The sequence below is a fragment of the Callorhinus ursinus genome, unplaced genomic scaffold (genome assembly GCF_003265705.2).
Source record: "Callorhinus ursinus isolate GAN/ISIS: 27379988/994484 unplaced genomic scaffold, GSC_fseal_2.0 scaffold23, whole genome shotgun sequence".
Taxonomy (NCBI): Eukaryota; Metazoa; Chordata; class Mammalia; order Carnivora; family Otariidae; genus Callorhinus; species Callorhinus ursinus.
Genome location: NW_027397085.1, coordinates 12,170,573 through 12,192,492, shown reverse-complemented (window position 1 = coordinate 12,192,492; position 21,920 = coordinate 12,170,573). Strand labels below are relative to the sequence as shown.

Here is a 21,920-nt window from a genome sequence, read left to right as displayed (position 1 = left end):
CAACTACAGTTACATTATGAGCACTTCTCTTGATTCTATCTGAGAACATAGCTTGAAACTCAAATCTCAGTTGATTATTTGAAAACTTCTTATTTTTATGTCCTTCTGTTTCTTAACACATCATCCATATAAGAAATCTTGTATCAGCAAAAGAAATTTGAGCAACAGAGAAATGGTATCATTGTGCCTTAGGGGATTCTGGTGTCCCTGGCTTTAGTAGTATCCAGGAATTAAGCTTCAAATGACCAAGATTTGAACTGGCTGATGGCCAAATTGCATATTCTCCTTTTCTTTCACTTTCTACTCTGCTTTCTCCCCTCCCTTTCCCTTTCTCCACTTTTCATTTTCACATCTAAAACTGTCCTTGGTTACAGCTGTCTCAGAACATGCGCTTTGGGGAAAAGATGCTATAAAAGTCTCAAACATTCACAATAAAAATCGAAGGTTTCCCAGCAAGGTCAGGTGAATTAGCCCAGAAAGCTGAGAACGAGTGGGGGAAACATTCCATTTTGTTCATAGTCTTTTGGCAACCCGTAACTTCAGAGACAGGATTTCAATCAATGTGGAAAGACATCTTTCCTTGGAGTTGAATTCACTCCAAACCATTCCAGGCGTACTTACTGCTGGTGAATTTCAGCATTTACTGCTGGTGTCAGCTTCCTATGGTGTAGAAAGCTGCTCTGAATTTCTGCCAAGAATTTTTGGGCTTTTGTGTCACCTCAACCCTAGGTGATGATCAGATAAGCTAGGCAAATGTGTCACAAATGCTCAACAGAGATGCCCCAAACCAGCAGTCATCCTTAATAGGCAGCCCATCCTTTGCTTAACATCTGAGCACCTTCTCATCAATTCTAACACTTCCTATTCATGTGAATGCTGTATGTGTGTGTGTGTGTGTGTGTAGCACTCACAAGTGAATGTATATGTGTATATCTATCTAGCTATATAGGGATAGGTAGAGATATGAAAAGAAGGCTGAGTGAGAATTTCAATAGCACAAAAGGTTTTTTGATTCACAGTAATGAATACACAGATACAAAGGTCAGTCGATATGAATCCCATAATACCTGTGTGCTCTTCATACATAAAAAAGAGAACATGGGAGCAAACATCCCATCACAGCATACGCATATACAGCTTCTTTGTAAATACAACATGTAATAGACATTTCCTCATGTAGTGGGAACAATACACATCAGCATTGCATTTTACAAGATATAAATACCCATTCGGTCACTCCCCAAATCTCTTAAATGTTTGGAGAAAGGGAAGGATATATGGGCATTCAGGAAATAGATCTTCCAAGTCTTAAATGGAAACAAGGAGATTTTTCTTCCCTATAAATATCTTCATAGTTTTGGTGATTCTCTTCAAGGAACCATTGAATTCCTGGGGAACTTGTGTTTCAGGAAGTATAGTCAGCATCCAAAGAGATACCAAAAGCTGAAATTCTTTACTCTTCAGGGTCTGCTGTACCTTTGCCATCTCCAGTTAGGTTAAGTTTGTTGGTCACTTGGTGATTAAAAAAGTAAGGGTCCTAAAACTGAGGAGACAGTGAGTTATCATTTCTTTCCGTTCTAAATAGACCATGATTCATCTCTGAGAGATTCTCCTGAGAAATGAGGCTAACAGATAGTGTTTGACACTGCTTTCCAAGTCTTAACTATTTGGGGCAGGTTTAAGTATAAAAGAGAGATGTCCTATTTTTAGTCTCAGAATGTTGACATCCAGAGTATAGTGAAATGCTTTTCATCACAGAAAGGACAAAGAGCATCCTGTTTTTCTCCACATTTGTGGAATATGAATCTTAAGAGAGAATATTAATCTGTGGAGACCGGGAGAGTGCCCTGTGTTTGATTAATTTGATGTGCTCAGCTGGGGCACCTGCTTTCTTCCCTGACTCTGACTTGCTACTCTGATTCTATCTAAATGTATAGCAATGGGGACCATTCCAAGCAACACTGTCCACTTGGTGAGGGAGGCTAATTTACAAGTTAAGTATGACACATGGCAGCCTTTGGGGAAGGGGAGGAAAAGCCCAGACCACTCAGAGGACACAGTTGATGTAAGAGGACTGGGAAGCCAGAACTTGTTTTTGTTCTTGAGAGTTTACTGAGTGTCCAGACTCAGTAATCAAGAAAACCCACCCCCATCTACAAACGAGTTTTCTTGAAGTGGGGCACATCTTTCACTTTATCCAGCCCTTCACCCAATTCCTGATTCTGGGCTCTTTCCCAAGGTCCCGTATCCTCCAGGTTAGGATGGGGAAAGGAGGGAGCCCCTTAGCTCTGCTCTGGGCTGGCAAAAGCTTAGATGCATAACAGTTACCAGAGCCAACCAACCATTTTGTGGCGCCTCGCTCCATTCTGATCATATCCAAGTGTTGCCCTCACTGGCAATTTCCAGGGCATGTCCTTGTGGTCCCTCTCCAGCCTCTAGGACCAGACTGCCAGTTCTGCTGCAACAGGCTATTTCTACCCAACCTCTCTTTTGGGCTGCACTATTTCTTTAAAACCCAGCTCCCTAAACTGAATTTGGCTTACTGGTTTATTTCTTCCTCTCCTTGTCATCGTGCTAAAAATTTCAACTCAAAACTTATAAATTCAACAGCTGGAAATCTTCTCAGAATGCCCTGTGTACAGAAATCTGTAGAAATTGGTAGGCAAAGACTCAACAAGGAGTAGTTGAGAAACTTCTTCCCGTGGCATAAAGTAGGTGAGTGGAAGCAAGACAAGAGTCCTCTGTAAAGGAAAATAGTTAATAATAGCTATATTTACTGAGTGCTTCCTCTGTGCTAGGCACGTAGGATACCAGCCAAGCTTCATGTTTTTCATAGATTATTTCATATAATCTTCATCTAAGGTAAGTATTATTAACCCTGTTTTACAGACGGGAAAACAAGCTTAGCAAGCTTCCAGTTATATTTTCAAAGTCACAGAGCTAGGAAACAGCAGAGGTCGGTTTAGAAAAGAGGCCAACCTTACTCCAAAGCAGGGGCTCTTTCTAAAAAGCTACCCTTCCCCCAACTGAAAGAGCGCCTCCAAGCAGCTTACATTTAATTCTAAGCCGTGGTTCTCAACTGCAGGCTACGTGCCCTTCCCCCCAACAAAAAAAAAGAACATTTTGTCACTATCTGGGGACATTTTTGGTTGTCACAACTGGTAGAGCACTGTAGGACCAGGGATGCTGCTCAATATGCTACAGTGCTCAGGACAGCCCCAACAGCAAAGAATTATCTGGTCCGAAATGGCCAGTAGTGCTGAAGTCAAGAAACCTTGATTCAAAAGATGGTGGATTTTTAAAGCCAACTCATAAAACCCAGGTTATTTTGTCTGTAATTCATTCATATGTACATTCTGTCCCATCACAGATGACAGCAGCCTTCTAAATCTAACTCCCTACCCCTTGGTTAGAAGACGGAAGAGAAGGTTCTTTGGGCTGTGTTGTCTGGTCTCAAGCTAGGCAACTCCTCCTGGAAACCCACCATTGAGAAGACCTGAAAATATCACAGAACCTGAGGACCTCCAGACAGCTGAACTACAATTATTGGTTTTTGACTATGTTTTCTATGCTTCCTTATTACTTTTATTCGCCTCCCCCTACCCTTTTAAATGATTTTACATTTGAAAGCAGCTGCCATCAAGGGGAAAAAAAAAAAAAAAGATTCACAAAGCAGGCTGTTTTTAAAAGGATTTTTAAAGCTGACATTGTGCATGTCTGCTCCAAACCATACCATGACAGATGCAAGAATTATGGTTTTTAAATTATTTAAAAGTTTTTTTAAATGTATTATACAGAGAAAAATTATTTCATGTATAATAGTGTATCTTTAGCTCTTGCTGATCTCATGTGAACAATTTATCATATATAAGAGTCTTTAAACATAGAAATCTATCTAAAACTGCAAAACTGTGTTCAAAACTCCAATCTATCAATATTATTAGAAATAATATTATAATCAAACATATACCACCTCACCTATTGCTTTGTCTGCACTCATTTACATTTAGTCTTCCATTCTGTCAGAATCCAAGAGCTTCTACATAAAGATATCTTAATTTATAATGCAACAAAAACCATATATGAAACGTATTTAAATTTTGTAAATACACAATAATCCTAATACCTTCGTACAATGCATATGGGCAACTAATTGCCTTTTGATCCAATGGTGTCTTTTTCAGCTTCTTGGAGAATGAAGTAATCCAGTTAGAAAATGGTGTAGTAACATATACAATTACCCTCAAATGTAAAATTGAATATTATCATATTTTGTTCTAATTGAAATCTGAAGCATGATGTCTGCGCATCAGCATAGTGTTAAATCTTATAGGGCATGCTGGAATTAGCTCAGATCGTAAAAATATTTAACATTTTATGTTAATAAAATCTTTTTAGTTAAGCTAAGCTTGTCTCATTTTAGATGACTATGCAGATAAGACTTTTCCAATGTGTACTTGGTGTCTTGTCTTACGCTTAGAATCTTGAAAGCAGGACACATTAAGCAATACTATATTTTAGAAAGGAGGAAGCCACAAGCTTTGTTTTTCTGCTCACAGCTCTGTTATGAACTTCCTCACTAAACTTGTAACATGGTACAAATTTTGTTGTATTTTACCCTGTTCTTCCTCGGCCCATTACCCAAACAGAATTTCCCATGGGTTGAGAGATCAGGCCTTTGGACTTCCTTTCTTGCTTTCCAAAATCTGAGGAATCCTCAAGTCAGACAAGAGGCACCAGTGTCTAGTCCAATAAAAGGATGAGCTAGATGCCAAACAGTGGTTTAGCCAAGATGCATCTTTAATCCCAACCCTATACTTTCTCAGTACCTATGTGCATAGGCATTTATATGTCCAATATTTTGACCCAACAACTAAATATATTAAAGCTGTTAGCTTTAGTGAAGATGAAGATAGGTTATATGAACTACTGGAATAATTCTTGTATTAGATTGACCTATATGAGATTGCTGGTATATGATGGTTTTGACCTACAAAAATGTCAATTTCATATGGTTCAACCTAATATCTGATGTTGTGAAAATTATACTTGGAATTATCTTCTAGCTTTTGTGATTGAAAGCAAAAGGATTAGAGGGTTGGAAGAGATCTCAAAAGGCTATGCAGGTCTCTAGATCATACCAGCTGGGTTTTGGCCTTATTCTTGGGAGTCCAGAGTTGTGTTCCAATGAACTGGTAATTAACACATGATTATAGGTATGCCCGACTTCATATAAAGAGGTATCCTTGAAAGTTATATGAGAAAATCACAACTTTCTAAATCAAATATTTGGAAAACGGTTGTTGGAATATGCTATTTAGAGACTCTTAGAATGAATACCCCCTTGCAAAGCAGGTAACCACTCCCAGATTTATCTGGTCTGCAAACCCTGATTTCACAAATCAGGTTTGACAAAACTTTAATATCTTCCTTGAATATGGTTCATTTCACCCCGTGTGGTTAATTCACTTAAGGTCCCTTGTTTTAGAGATTATAAAATAGCCCAGTTGGGCCCGCTCTCAGCTCCTGCCTTTGCCCTCACCCACCTTTCCACTATACTGAACCCTTAGCTTCAATCTAGTTCCTATTAATTCATGCGAAGTTATTAACCGATAAACCCAACCTTGGTGTTCAGCACGTTCCTCTAAATGCTTGAACTAAATCACTTCTGCTTGGTTTATTTGTGCTCACTCTCGCCTTAGTCCGGTATGAAAGGAACACTTACCTCCTGTGCCATTGTCCTTTGTACAAACTGAAGACTGTTAATAAATTCAGGTCTCACCTCCAGGTCTGGGAGGGATATAGTAGCTATTCATGGGGATGGGAATCTGTCTAATTCCCCAGCTAGGCTTTCCATATCTAAGGTAAATAAATTCAGCCACCTTATCTTTTATTCATAGTGCCTGTTTCCCAGACTTTGATTGGTTTTGTAGTTCCTGTGGACACACTCCAAGATTTATAGATCTTCTTTCACTAGCAGGTCCTAAAGTGAAATTTAGTGCTCCAAATCGTGATGACCTACACTGGCTCATATTGGCAATAGATAACTCACCATCTCCCATTAGATATGCTAATGCATCTCTTTAGGAGCTGACCCCACTCTCCTCTCACCTACCAAAGGACTTTCTCAGGTGTAGTCCATGAGATAGAAGTCTACTGTCTCGTCCTCCTGCTGGTAATTCGCTTTCAGATTAGCAATAACACTGAGCTGATCCCCAGGGGTAAGGTGAGAACACTGAACCCATTCCGTTGCATGTACTCACATGCGGAAACTGGCAAAGGATGTCAACTTTTTCTGGCACACCTTCACCCATTTTACCACCATAATTTTGATATCCCATGTTCATTCATCCTTGTCTTTTTTTCAGATTACAGAGGCAATATATGTTCTTTGTGGGAAATCGGAAACATACCACCAAGTATAAAGAAAATAAAAATCAGCTGAATCTCACCACAATCATATTGTTTAAAACCACATTTCCAGGCTTTAAGTCAGTCAGTGGCTGGGCCCAAAGGCACTGTGGATAAGGTATGTGAGTGAATGCCCACAGGGCCGAGGTATCACTTTTAAAATATCTGTCTGCTGATGTTTTTGCACGCCTCTAGGAGCAGATCAACTCAAACTTCTGGTTGAGCCATTGTTCAAGGGTACAAAGAAGACTTTAGAAGTAGCACAGCCCTGATGCCTCCTCTCATGAAAGCTCTTGGGAAATTCTAAAATCCTACCAGATGATTTTGTCCCTCGGTGTGCCTCTAACTGTTGGATATTTACTATATGGCAATACTGCCACCTACCGAATGCCGAGCTTCAGAACAAGAAGGGAAAATAAATGCACAGGCTATAAAAGCTTCTCATTTATTTTAGACAGCAAACAGTGGGCCAGATTAACAATATCCCATAGGGAATTCAGATTCTGGAAGTCTCAAAGTGGAAAGGATTAAGAGTATCATCCAGACTCACTTCTCATGCCACACGCATAAACCTAAGCGCTGTCTATCATTTCTTTGTGTTCTAGAACGTCACCAGATGCAAAATGCTCAGCTTTCAGATAACTATAGATAGGATGAAAAAAACCAGTGATGCTATAGACCCATAATAAATCATTATAATTAAATATAAAGATCAGAAATAAACCCAAGAACATAGAATCATTGAGTGCAATATAAAGATGGTATTTCGATCTGTGAAAAAAGGTTGGATTACTAAATAACTTGGGATGACTGGTTGGCCATTTATTGGGGGAAATACTAGATCTATACCTCATAACTTCCATCAAAAGAAATTCTAGGTGAAGTTAAGATTTAGATGTTAAAGCACATAAGCATATAAAAGGACTAGCAGACAATATTGACAAAATTTATGTGATTTTACCATTAAAAAAAAAAGCCTTTCTAAGCAGGACAACAAAGGAAGAAACCAAAAAGAAAAAGATGGATATATTTGACCAATTAAAAACATGGAACCCTTATATGGTAAAAAATAACTAACCAAATTAAGAGAAAACAAAATTTGAAATATATGCAACAAAGAGCATGGATCTCTAATATATAACAAGAGCTTAAACTCCATTACCCTTGGGAAGTTTCTATGATCTACAACCTTCCCAACCAAGTGTTCCCATTTCATTGTTTCCTCATTGCACTTTTAAAATTATTGCTTCTTTTTCTGTTCATCTTCACTAAACTGGAAGTTCAAGAAAGCAGCAACCATGTCTATTTCGCTTACTGTTATATCCTCAATACTCAACACAGTGCTAGACACAAAGCAAATACTGAAAACATATTTATTGTGTGAGTGAATAATGAATGCATGAATAAATAACATTTTATGATCAAAAAGAATCAAACTTCCCAGTAGAAAATTGAGCCAAGGATACAAACTGGCAGTGTACCATAAATTAAAGTAATGAACTAATAATAAATATGAAAATACTTAACTAGTAATCAAAAATGCAAATTATTATAATATACTCCTTTTTATGTATCAGAAGGACAAAGGGTATAAAGAATTATAGTTCCCAGGGACAACAAGGAAGTATGGAAATCAACATTCTCTTACAGAGTCAACAAGGGTGTAAATTGATCCGATCTTTCTGGAAAATATTCTGGCAATATATTTTTTGTGTATGCCAAATACTTCCACTTTAGGGAAATTCTTCTCAAAAAAAGTCAAGAAATATGAACTAAGATACATTCATTCATTATTCAAAAAACATACGAAAAAAAGGATGTTTATAGGAGCATTATTTGGAGGAATGGAAAAAATATAAGTAAGCCTACAATATAGGGTTGGTTAAATATGGTAGATCCTTTCAATGGAATACTGTGCGCCAATTAAGAGTAAGCACTAGATGTATATTTATTGAAATAAACAGCTATATTGTTAAATGAAAAAGGAAGTTACAGAAGAATATGGTACGTTTTCATTTTAAAAGTATACATATATATATGTGCTTTACAGTGTCTGAAAGGATATTTGCTAAAATGTTACCAGCATCTATCTCTGGGAGGTGAGATTTGGAGCAACTATATTTTCTTTTTGCATATCTGTAATTTCTGGTTTTTCCACAATAAGCATGTAGTACCTGTATAATTTTTTCAGGGAATAAACAACAATGTTCACGATATATCTTAAATGAAAAAAAAACACATTATAAAACAGTATGTATAGTATGACACAATATTTGTAAAAAAGAAAATTATATATAAATATATCTATGTATGTATATATATGCATAAGAAGCTAGAAGGACATACACTAAAATGTTAATAGTAGTTATTTATGGGTAGTGGGGTTATGGGTGATTATTTTTTCTTTTTGCTTTTCTGTGTTTTCTAATTTTTCTACAATGAATATGTATTCCTTGTGTAATAAAAACTAATAATAAACGTTTTAAAAAAATGAAAAAGTGAGACATTGTGACCCCACTTGCTCTCATCCTCCCCACCAACCCCCTGGACTTACTCCTCCTCGTCACCATGTGGGGAATGGGGATATGGAGAGGAAACAGCAGGGCACTGTAACTTTGGGAAGACAGAATAGCGAGCCAGCCAAAGGGGGATGGGGAGGGGGGAAAGAATGAATTAAGTGAAAGTGAAGTCAATAGTGGAAGGATTTTTTTTTTAAGATTTTTTTATTTTTTATTTGACAGAGAGAGAGAGTACAAGCAGGGGGAACGGCAGGCAGAGGGAGAGGGAGAAGCAGGCTCCCCGTTAAACAGGGAGCCGATGCGGGGCTCGGATCCCAGGACCCTGGGATCATGACCCGAGCCAAAGGCAGACGCCTAACCAACTGAGCCACCCAGGCGCCCAATAGTGGAAGGATTAAAGCAGGCTTTGGAAACATTTTCCTTGACAATAGCCGGGAGTCTCTAAATGTAACTCAGTGTTCCTGATAGCCATGACAAATGAAACAAAAATAAAAACAAAAACACTGAGTTAAACAAATTTGTTTTCTAATAAAAGGAATTCTATACATGTCTGGAGAGACATCCAGGAATTCAGTTCTGACAGGAAAGTATCCTAAAGTTTTTCAAGGAGGCAAACATTCATGGTCTGGCTGGTTGTCGAGGGCTGTACAGTGGAGCCTGGAGGTACACAGGCTTTTGTCTGAATCTCAGATGTGCCACAACCAAATATACAACCATGGCTAGCAGCTCCCATATCCATTCTCTCCTTCTTCCCTGTAGAAACAGAGACCCCAAATTCTGGCAAGATGCTGGCCACCTAAATTAAAGACTCCATTCTCCCAGGCTCTCTTGGTTTGGGATGTGGCTATGTAAGTGAACTTTGGCCACTAGGATATGAGTAGAATTGTGTAATTTCCAAGTAACATCCCTAAAATAAGGAGCATGCATCTCTATGCTCACCCTCTCCTCCCACTAAGCTGCAATGAGAACATGTGAATGAGAGCTGAAACAAGGTCTTGGACCCAGAAATGGACACCTAATGAAGACCTGAATCACCTAGCTCCATACTGTTATCTGGTTAATTAATTAGTTAATAACTTCTATTTCATTTAAGGCATGAATAATGAGAATTTTAGTTCAGGAGAACCTGCCCACTAAAGTAATGAACTTCTGTAAGCCTCAGTTTCCTTAGTAAAGTGATGACAATGGTACTATCACAAAAGGGTCAACCAAATAACTGTTCACTGTTCAATTACTTGCCTAGAACCAAAGCTCTTTCATGAGAAAAATCCAACAAATGAAACATTACATGATATTGAGTTGCAGAGCAGTAGACCAAGAGGAATCTTTTAAATAAATAGTCTTTTTAAATCATATGGTCAACTGATACCCATACGGAAGACAATTACGCTTCACCTTTACCTCATTCCAAGTTGATTATTGATCTAAAGGTAAAAGGAAAGCAATAAAGCTTCCAGAAGATAATATAGAAAAATATCTTCATGCCCACAGAGTTGTGAAATAATTCCTAACAGGACACAAACCACTTCAGAAAACAGTTTGACATTATCTACTATTGTAGATCTTATGTGTCCCTTGTGACCCCATACTTTCATTCCTAGGTAGAAACACAACAGATATGTATGTGTACATTCAAAGACAGATAAAAGAATACCCATTATTCTGGCATTATTTGTAATAACCCAAAATCCACTAACCATTCAAAGATCCATCTACAGAAGAATAGAAAAGTCAATGGTGTTATATTGAGAACACCAAATACTACAGAACAGCAAAAAAGAAATGAACTCCATTACAGCTATATATAACCAGATGAAAGAACAAAACATTGTAATGTTGAATGAATAAAAACTAGGTGTTAAAAAAAAAAGTGCATACTGCCATTAGCAACCAACATTCACAGCAAGTGAGAGAGGGATGCCGTGGCTCAGTTAAACCCACCTGGGCAGGTACCACAGCACCTCCTACAGTTCACCCCTGGCACTGCTCAGATCCACTTGCTTCTCACACTGATTCACTCCGCCCAGGTATGGATTCTTCTGGATTCTGTTATCACAATTCACTCTACAAAAAGAGGGACAGTGGGACGAACCACAGTTTCTTCTTAACCCATGATAGATTCCCTTAATCCTAGTCAGGCACTTCTGAGCTGCCTGGTAAAATGATCCAGATCCTTACCCCCAAGCAGTCTGAGACCCTGGTTACCCTGCCCTTGCGTACACTGCAGTTGCTATATTTGCCCATTTACAGTTAAACCTGGGTATACCAAGAGGTGACCCGGTGGGTCGTATGAGTGCCAAACTTACTCCTCTGTGCCCTCATCATGTTTCAGTAACTCTCCCTGCTGATGATGATCAGAGCCGATAACCTCTGTCAGTATGCTAACTCTTTTATTTGCCTCCTAGCAGTGGTAGCTTAAAGCTTAGTACGACTCTTATTTTCTCCCTCTAGAACTCAGGACCTCTAGACACACAGATTCTAGACCCCCAGATAGCACAAATTCCTCAGTGGATCCTAGAGCCACTCTTACTCTCACCCCTTGATTTTTGGACCCATGACTTTAGAATTCTATAATGACCATTGATTGCCGTAAAGAGTGGAGTACATCCTGTAGGTTACACCATCCCAAGGTTATAAGTATCCTCTCCTTTAAGAGGCCAGGTCACCTCTCCATCGGGATGACAGTTTCTGTTTGGGTGGAGTATGTGTAGGAACAGCAGATCCCACAGGCATGTCTTCACTGATGCACTTGCTTGGCTAAAAAGTGGGGCCCTTGGTCTTAAGCAATGTTATATAGCATCCCATGTTGGTAAATCAGACAGTTTTTTTTTTAAGATTTTATTTATTTGAGAGAGAGAACGAGCAGGGTGAAGGTCAGAGGGAAAAGCAGACTCCCCGCTGAGCAGGGAGCCCAATGCAGGACCCAATCCTGGGACTGCAGGATCATGACCTGAGCCAAAGGCAGATGCTTAACTGACTGAGCCACCCAGGTGCCTGATCAGACATTTTTTGAGTCAATGAATACCGGTGCTGACTGAAGCACTGCAGACAATAATGGCAAACTCCTATCTAGAAAGTAGGTAAATCCTAGTCAGGATGGATGTAGTCTCAACTTGTCACCAGGGGGCCATTTGTTCTCCGAAGGAATGGTGTTATCTGGAGAGCACAGGGTCAGTCTCTATTGCCAAGAGCTGGATATTCAACAGCAGCTATAAATAAATTTTGCTGAAAAAAGCTTGTATTAGTTTTTTACTGCTGCTGCTATAACAAATTAGCACAAACTTAGTGGCTTAAAATAACACAAATCTATCGCTTCCACTTCTGGAGGTCAAAACTCAGTTTCACTGGTTTAAAGTCAAGAGGTCAGCAAATCTGTGTTCTTTCTGGAGGCTGCTGGGGAGAATCTATTTCTTTTTCTTTTCCAGCTTCTAGAGGTTTCCTGTACTCCTGGGCTCATGGCCCCTTTCTCCATCTCCAAATCAACAATGAAGTAGCATAGCCTCAATTCCCTCTCTCTGTGACTCCTTCTTCAATCTTCACATGTCCTTCCTACTCTGACTCTTCTACCTTCCTCTGAGAGGGAACTTGTTGTTTTGTTGGGCTCACCCAGATAATCCAGGATAATTTTCCCATTTGAAGAGTCTTAACACAATCATATCTGCAAACTCCTTCTTGCTAATTAACATATTTACAGGTTTCGGGATTAGGCTGTGGACATCTTTGGGGGCCCATTATTCTGTCTACCACAAAGCCAGTGCTGTAGGACCCATTTACAGCTTCCATCTCTGCCAGGAGCTGCTTTTTGAATGGTCTATCTTTCTCTGCTGCAGATAACATGGCCTTGCTCTAGAATTCCAAGGGTCTGTGCTTTGTTAGGGCTCTTTTATTGGAGTTTGCCAGAGTGTCCATATCATCCTTTTATGCCCAGATACCCCTAGTATTATGGCCTCAGCCAAATCATATGGCCCAAATGACTACTTATGCTAAAGCCTAAACCTGCTGCAGAAGCCCTTCTTCTCTGGGACCAACTTGAAACTAGTACTCCTATTATTGCCCAAAGGTAAGTCAGAGCTCTAACCCACGTGTGAAATATGCTGCATCCCAAACCTAAAGAGGCTGTCCAAGCTTCATGTTGCTATCTTAGTGGTAGGAGATGCAAGGGACAAAAACTTGTCTTTGCTTTGGAGGACAAGCCGCAGCATTTTCCAGATCATTCAACTCCTAAAAACTGCACTGACATAGCAGGCCCCCTCATCTCTGCAAGGCTTATCTCCTGTCCTCTAGAATTTGTGTTTCTTACCAAGGCGTTCAGAGTACTCATCAGTTCACGCTTGCTATGTCAGGGTAGCACGACGTCATCAACTTGATGGGCAAATGTGATGTTCTCTAGAAAGAACTCTCAGATCAATAGGATTGGATCAATATGCTGCTGTGAGCCTTGGTGAGGTCATCTAGGGATACACAAGCCTGCTTCCAAAAGGTCATCTGAGAACATAGAGTCATGCTAAACCCTCTGTACAAAAATGCTGAATGATGAAAACAAATATTATACAATGAGGACATAACGTGCTACAGACATGTGAGATCTACTAGTGGTGGAGAAGTCTGGTTCCAAAAGGTCATCTGAGAGCATGGAATGGGGCTATACCCATGTACACAGCTGCTAAGTAATAATATTATACAATAAGTACACAGAGTTCCATTTTCTGTGTTCTCATTGTTAGATCAAAGCCCATAACAATTTGGCATAATTTCTAATAGTGTGTATGCATTTGCTGTTTGATAAAACTCAGCCAGGGCTTTTAGGGATCTCATCTCCACCTGCTCCCATAAAACCTCTGCTGGGAACACTTAAGGATAGTTAATGTGTTGCAGGGAAGATAAAAGTAGCAACTCCTCTGGGGGACCCACAGTGTCTCTAGAATCTTGATGCTCTTCAAAATTCTTATCTTGATTCTCTTTGAAATTCTTACAAGTTTTTCTGTCCATAAAGCACAATCACTGGAGATCTTTGGAGCTGTGTTAAAGTCTCATGACATATTCTTGAGGCTGTATTATTCTGTTCTAGTAAAGATACCACAATAAGCACAGCAGCTATACGGGGGCTTCTTGGATAAGTCCGCAGCTGTGTTCTTCATCTGCCATGATCCATCCAGTGTTTGAAGAGGCCAAACTGTTGATTAAAATTGGGGATATGATAAGAACCACCACCTCTGAATCTCTTCCATCATTTTTGATTTGTGATAATGTTTTTGATTAAATACTTACAATAGCTCTTCTTCTGTATTTCAAGAAATCAATGTGATGGTATTGATAACCACTGAGTATGTCCATAAAATTGTATGTTTAGAAACTAGAGAAAAGATTGCTGGATGGGCCCATGGATACAGCTGACCCATGGTAAGGCAGATATGGACCACAACTCCACTTATGACCTTACCTCCAACCATTTTTCCCTGACAAGTGCTGGATCCCTGGGTAGCAGTGTCAGCTCAGACCCTTGAAAGATCTAGGTATTTATTTCCTCTTCCCATTGTTTGGTTATCTGGGTGAATGGATATAGGACCCTTTGCAGAATGACTAGAAGCATCACTACTGTATAAACTTGGCAAGTTTTGTAGGATTTGTCTTATATATATATATAATATATATACATATATATGAGTTATACATATAACTTATATAATGTAGTTATATATAGTGTATATATATATATATATATATATATAGTAATACCCTGTATTTTTTATATACACACACACATACATAAAGTAATACCCTGCCCACTTGTCTTACCCCCAGGAATACCATGATCACCATTACTGACTATCTCCAAAGATCCCTGCAGGGCAACCTCTCCTATGCTGTTCTGATCTTGTTGCCCATGACAGCAATTATGCTCACCTTGCTTATGACGGTCATGTGCTCTCACCTAGCCTTTTCCAATCCAGGATCCTATCCATTGCTACTAGCAGCCCTGTTCAAGAATAGCAGCTAACTATCAGCCTGGCCTATAAAGGAAAGACACTACTGAGCTCCAACAGATACCACTCATAGTTTAACTGGTCATTCTTAACCACAAACAAGGTTCATCAGACAAGGTTCATAACTTGAAAGAGAAAGACAATCATCAAACAAACAAATCACAAACATTGACACTGGGGGGTGCCTGGGTGGCTCAGTCCATCGAGCATCTGACTCTTGATTTCAGCTCAGGTCATAATCTCAGGGTCATGAGATTGAACCCTGCATTGGGCTCGCGCCAGGTGTGGAGCCTGCTTAAGACTCTCTCTCTCTAATTATACCCAAATGAATTTGAAAAGATATTCCAGCCCCATCAAACAAGCACAGGATATTCAGAAAAAGGAACAATGAAATAAGAGCTAATAAAAATTCCAATCAACTGCTGACATAAAAATTCACAAGAATTATTGAACAAAACACTAGCAAAACACAATATATAAAAGAGATAATTTGGCTAGACCAAGTGGGAATTGTCCCAGGAATAGATGACTGGTTCGTTGTTTAAGAATCAGTCAATGTACTGGAGGGTATTATGCTGAGCGAAATAAGTCAATCAGAGAAAGACAAGTATCACATGATCTCACTGATATGAGGAATTCTTAATCTCAGGAAAGAAACTGAGGATTGCTGGAGTGGTGGGGGGTGGGAGGGATGGGCTGGCTGGGTGATAGACATTGGGGAGGGTATGTGCTATGGTGAGCGCTGTGAATTGTGTAAGACTGTTGAATCACAGACCTGTACCTCTGAAACAAATAATACATTATATGTTAATAAAAAAAAAAAAGAAGAAGATAGCAGGAAGGGAAAAATGAAGGGGGGGAAATCGGAGGGGGGGACGAACCATGAGAGACTATGGATTCGAGAAACAAGCTGAGGGTTCTAGAGGGGAGGGTGTGGGGGGATGGGTTAGCCTGGTGATGGGTATTAAAGAGGGCACGTATTGAATGGAGCACTGGGTGTTATACGCAAACAGTGAATCACAGAACACTACATCAAAAACTAATGATGTAATGTATGGTGATTAACATAACATAATAAAACAAAAAAATAAAAAAAAGAATCAATCAATGTTATTTCCCATATCAAGAAACCAAAGAAGGAAAACCATGTGAAAATCTCAGTAAATGGGGGGGTGAGGGGAAGCATGTGATAAAATTCAACATCGACTCATGATTTTTTAAAAAAACTCTCAGCAAACTAGGCATTAAGCAACACTTCCACAAAAGAGACATAATGGACATCTACAAAAAGCCACAGCTAACATTATACTTAATGGTGAAAGTCTAAATGCTTTCCCCTGAAAAAGAGAAACAGGTAAGGACATCTACTCTTACCATTCCTATTCATATTGTACTGAAGTTACAATACAAAACAGAAGATAACAAATGTTGGCTGGCACGTGAAGAATCTGGAACACTAAGACATTGCTGGTGGGAATGTGAAATGGTGGGAACTGCTTTAGAAAACAGTCTGGCAGTTCTTCAGAAAGTTAAACAGAGTTACCATATGACCCAACAATTTCACTCCCAGGTCTATATCCGACAGAAATGGAAACATACATCCACACAAAAATCTGTATACCAACAGTCATAGCAGCAATATTCATAATAATCGCCAAAAAGTAGGGAAAAAACAGCATCAATCATCTGATAAATGGATAAACAAAATGTAGTATAGCCATTCAATGAAATAAGAGGTAGCAATGAAAAGGAATGAAGGACTGATGCATGCCACAACATAGATGAACCTCGAAAATACGCTAAGTGAAAGAACCCAGTCACAAAAGACCGTATTTTGTATGGTTTCATTGATGTGAAACGTCCCGAACAGGCAAATCTATGAGAGACAGAGAATAGATTTCTGGCTGCCTAGAGTAAGGGGATTGGGAGGGAAACGGGGAGTGACTGCAAATGGGTATGGGGTTTCTTTTTGGTGGGGGGTGGAGGCATCCTTTCCCCAGGCATGGCTGGGCTCTGCTGACACTTGGCTTCTGTGACTCTAGTTCTCCTAAGCTTAGAAGGATGATTAAGCTCACTTATGACTGATACATCCTCCCTCATAAATGGTCATACCTTCAAGTGAGTCGTAATTGAGTCTGGCTGACCTGGGAACAATTGTGCTCTTTAAGGTGACACTGCATTTCTCTGCTATAATTTATTTGTGAGCTAATACCGTAGTTTAATTCTTAGAGGGCAAGTTTACTTCCAAGTCCTTAGGGGGCTTTTCCTTTTCACTTCCTTGTACCATTTACAAAGTGGCAATGGGGTAATATGCAATCATTAACTGAATTTTTTTTTAAATAGAATATGGAAGATGAATTGTCATAAGCCACAGAAATGACCCCTAAGAGAGGCAGCATGTTATAGCAGAGAACCCTGCGCTCTAAGTCAAAAGTTCTGGGTTTCAACCTCAGCTCCACCTGCTGCACAGTCTGACACGTCACTGGCCTCTGTCCATCGCCCATCAGCCCTATAGAGATGATAATATCTGTCCTGGTGATCTCCAGAACTATTATAAAAGGCCTATAAGTTGTAAAATTCTACACAAATTTAGCAGACCACTGATAGGAGAATTTCCTCAAGCAGCTGGGAAAGTACTACCATTCTACAGGATATTTTGATAAGTTCACCACATACTCTGTGCATACCACCCCTGAGCACTGCCTGCTTTCAAGCAGCTCACCATGCAAGAGGCAGACAAGCCCTGAGAAGAATTACGTGTTGTTAGAACTAAGCAAGCAGTTATATAATTAGAGTCAACCTGCCTACTGAGGGGAAAGGAGCTACTTTGCAAATCTAAGCAGGAGTGTTGGATATTCTCCTTTTACCCCTCCAGATCTATCTCCAGTCTTCTCCAACCTGCTCTGTACCCCAGGAGGATGACCCACGTGCGTTCCATCAATGGCCTCCCTTGGCCTTTGGCTTCCAAATGTGTTTTGTCAAGGGGAAGCCCTGGCAGGAGTGGGGAGAGAAGAAAAAAGACAATAAAGTCAGACTTATGCATTGCCCTGAATCTGTCCCTTCAGAATCCCAGTGGGTTGGCTGAATGTCTCAACTCCTGACAGAGGGCTCCTCCCATACAGCTTCTCTCTCTGCAGGTTCTGCTCCATAGGGGTGGTAATCATATCCCTACCCGTTACTAGCCCTGGGGTCCCACACTATCTCTTCTGGTTTTCCTGCACCCTGTCCACACTTTATAAGTCCTTTTATTAAACTCTCCTCAAACCAACCATCTGTTTCCCACAGCTATACAGTCACCTTGTGTCTTATATCCTACAGTTGATACAGACACGCTGAGGCTCTCATACTCAAGGCAGCACAAAACGTTCACTCCTTCCAACAAATACTGAGAGACAGCTCTGCCAGGCCCTAGGAAATACAGCAGTGAACAACATGAACAAATCCTCTCCCTCTATCCTCAGATGGTTGATTAGGGAAGCCTTCCTTGAAGAGACGACATTGAGGCAGAATTCAGGACAACATGAAAAAACAAACAGGCAAAGATCTTTAGGAAGAAATTTCCAGGCAGAGAGACAAACAGGAATAATGATTCTCGGGCAGAAACAAGATTGACCTTTTGAGGGATGGCTAGAAATCCATGTGGATATAAATTCATGGATATAAATCCATAAAGATTCACTGGCTGCTATGCAAGAGCAGACGATACAGCAAAAGTGGCGGAGAGACAAATTACAAGAGTATAAAAATAGCTGAGGCAAGGGACAATGATGGCCTGGATCAGGCTGGTGACAATGAGAGCTGGGGAGAAGTAGTAATACTCCGACAGTATCTCAGTTTGCTTGTGACTTGGATACAGAGTGAGGGGAAAAGGAACAGAGGATGCTGTGAAAAATTTTGGTTTCCATAACTCGGGTGCCATTTACTGAGTTGTAAGAAGACTGGGTTTTTGTAGGTAAGAATAGCTGTGGAGAAATAAGAATCTGTGGGTCTACTCAATGGCCAAACTGAGATGTTTAGGAGGCAGCTGAGCATGAGCCCAGCTGTTACGAAGGTGATGAGAGTTCAAGACCTATATGTGTGAGCCATGCCCACAGGGGACTGGGTAGGATTACCCCAGAGAACGGGGAAACTGGAGAAGGTTAGAGACAGAGCCTGAGCCAAGAGTATCAGCTGGAGTGTAAACGAGGAAGAGCTAGCAAAGAAGAAAACGCACCAGTAAAAAAGAAGGAAGATTATGACGGGTGATGGGTGTTCAAGGACTCATGTAAGACTGAGAGCTAGGTCACCTAGTAAAAGCTTGTTCAAGAAAAATCAATTGTACTAGATGTTCCTGAAAGGGGAATAGGGCAAAGCCGAAAATTAAATCACTGGGTTTGCCAACATGGAGGATGTTGATGATTTCAACAGCGAATGATAGGAAAAAAGAAGGTTAATGAAAAAAAATTGAAGGTTATGGACTGGAGGCAGCCAGCACAGATAACTATTTGAAGGAATTTTGCTGAGAGGGAGCAGCTGGAGGGGACGGCAGAGTCAAAGAGGGGCTAAGATAGAAGATATTAGAGCATGTTTGCATGCTGACAGGACTTCTCTAGCACAGAGAGAAAAAATTGATCACGTAGGAAAAAGGGGAGGTGCATGAAGGAACAAGGCTTTGAGGAGAAGAGAGAAAGATCCATTCTGTAAGCAGAGGATTTGCCCACTCATAGGACCTCAGACATTCTAAATTCTTTCTTCTGAATTCCGGTGTATATTAGAATCCCTTGACAATTAAGAAAAATGTCCTACATCAGATGAAATCATTCAGAATGTCTAGGAGTGGGATTTGGGCATCAGGATTTAAAAATTCTACGCAGAGGGGCGCCTGGGTGGCTCAGTCGGTTGAGCATCTGACTCTCAGTTTCAGGTGAAGGTCATGATCTCAGGGTCAGGAGATAGAGCTCCACGTCAGGCTCCTCACTCAGCACAGAGTCTGCTGGGGATTCTTTTCCTCTTCCTCTCCCTCTGCTCCTCCCTCCATCCACAGGTGCACCCCCCTCAAATAAACAAATAAAATCTTAAAAAAAATTCCACGTATAGCTCCTGTTGATAACCACTGAAGCACCAAAACAGCATAGATAGACTGAGTACAAATGCAGGTAGTTAAATCAACTTGGTGGTTGAAAGATGAGCCAATGCTCTGAGTTTCTGTTTTCTCAATGAAATATAAAACAAGGTCTGAGCAGAGAGGGTGTAGTTGGATTGAAGAGAGGGTTAAGGTATGAAATAATTTTAGGAAATAGGAAAGCAAATCCACTAAAAAATCTCTAATAGGATTGCGAGGATTTGCAGAAAGCCCACTTGAGATTTGTGGTGATAAATACAATGTGAGACTAAGTTAGCACAGCTGTGTTTCTTCTCTAGCCACAGCCATCCGGGTACAGGCAGGGAGTAGGTGGACATATTCTTCAGTGACATCAGAAGCAGCTGCCATCAGTTGACTCCTGATTAAAGTTACAAAGTGGAAGCGAGCTGTCTTTGGAAATGCCCTACCTCCATCCTGCTTCCCAAAATTAAGGTACCCCAGGCTGACCTAACCCCTACCATCCGCCCCCTGAATGTTGTAAAAGAGGAACTAGTAAACCCAAATGGAATTCTGATTGGTGGAAAGGTGGAGGGAGAAGAAAAGAGACTTTAACAGTACCTTACTGAGGCACAATTTACATGAAGTAGAAACGTGTAAACCTTATGCATCCTGCTTGATAACTGTGTATATTTCATACACCACTCTGTGATCACCACTAGATCAGGACATAACAACATTCCCGTCACCCCACAAAATTCCCCTCCTGCCAACACTCATATTCCCAGGATGAGAGGTTCTAAGGCTGATTCTCTGATTTCTAGCCTCAACCCAAACCGAGCCCAGAGTCACAAACGAAGAGGGCCTGACACATTCATTCATCTGTTCATTCCCTCTTCCGCTCGCATAGAGATAAAACAGGTGATACATACTCATGTGGCACCTGGTTGTCTGTTGTCTCTTCTTTATGCCAGAGATTGCCTATCTCCTCTTCCTGGGCACTTTCCAGAGCTGAAACCTACTCCTCTTCCTGTTGCTAAATCCCAAGTTGATCTCGGGGCAGCAAACAGGAAGCCATCTGCAAGGACTGGCTTCTAATGACCCTTCCAGGTTTAACAGCTACTCATTGCGGGGGACCAGCCTCATCCATAGTGTAGCCGTGTGACAGGTGTTTGTCATTGTTGACTCAATTCCTTATGATTGATCTAGTAACTAAAACGCCCTCAAGCTCTACACCAGTGATCATAATCACTGTTGTAGATACATTTAAAACCTAACTACATTTCTTTTGAAAAACATTTACAACTATGCAAGTGCAGTTCAAAATATGTCCCAAAGATGGCAGTACAATTATACTTTGTGATCCACTGTATCTTCAAATATTTTTAATTCTGCAAAATTAGAAAACATGCTGAGGGGAAAACATCATCAGAGACCGGAAAAACATGGAATTTTTGTTTTCTGTGATTCTATTACTGCTACAGGGACATGTCTGCAAATAAATAACATCACACTCTGCAAAGTACTTTGAAATATGCAAAACACCATCACATACCTGATTTCACTTACTTTTCACAACAAACCTGTATGATTATTATTTTAACTTTATATCATGAGAGTCAAAGATTAATTATGCCTAATTCAAGGTCACTCAGCTAGTAAAAGCAGCAGAACCAGTTTTCCAACGACCAGGACACTTACCCCGCACACCTCTGCTTAGCAAAAAGCAAATATCGACAGGTCCATAATTTTCTTTAAATATCAGGGGTTATCATGACCCAGCAGACACTTGGGGTTAAAGTCACAGAATTTGGAGATGAGGCTGTTTGATCAGTAGGGTGACCAACTCATCCTGGTTTGCTTGGGGCTTTACCAGTGTCAGCACTGAAAGTCCCATGTCTTGGGAATACCCTCACTCCCCAAGCAAAGCAGGGTAGTCGGTCATGA

At 40.3% G+C, this 21,920-nt stretch overlaps 1 protein-coding gene across 1 annotated transcript in view; it reads left to right on the top strand.

Moving 5' to 3' along the window:
• The window catches only part of RGS7BP (regulator of G protein signaling 7 binding protein), a 102,620-nt gene extending 93,724 nt beyond the window's left edge, over window positions 1–8,896 (top strand). Inside the window, exon 6 of the mRNA XM_025892422.2 lies at window positions 3,371–8,896. Within this exon, the coding sequence (XP_025748207.1) occupies window positions 3,371–3,462 (92 nt within the window). The 3' untranslated portion in view covers window positions 3,463–8,896. The remainder of the gene's footprint in view (window positions 1–3,370) is intronic.
• Window positions 8,897–21,920: the final 13,024 nt, after the last annotated feature.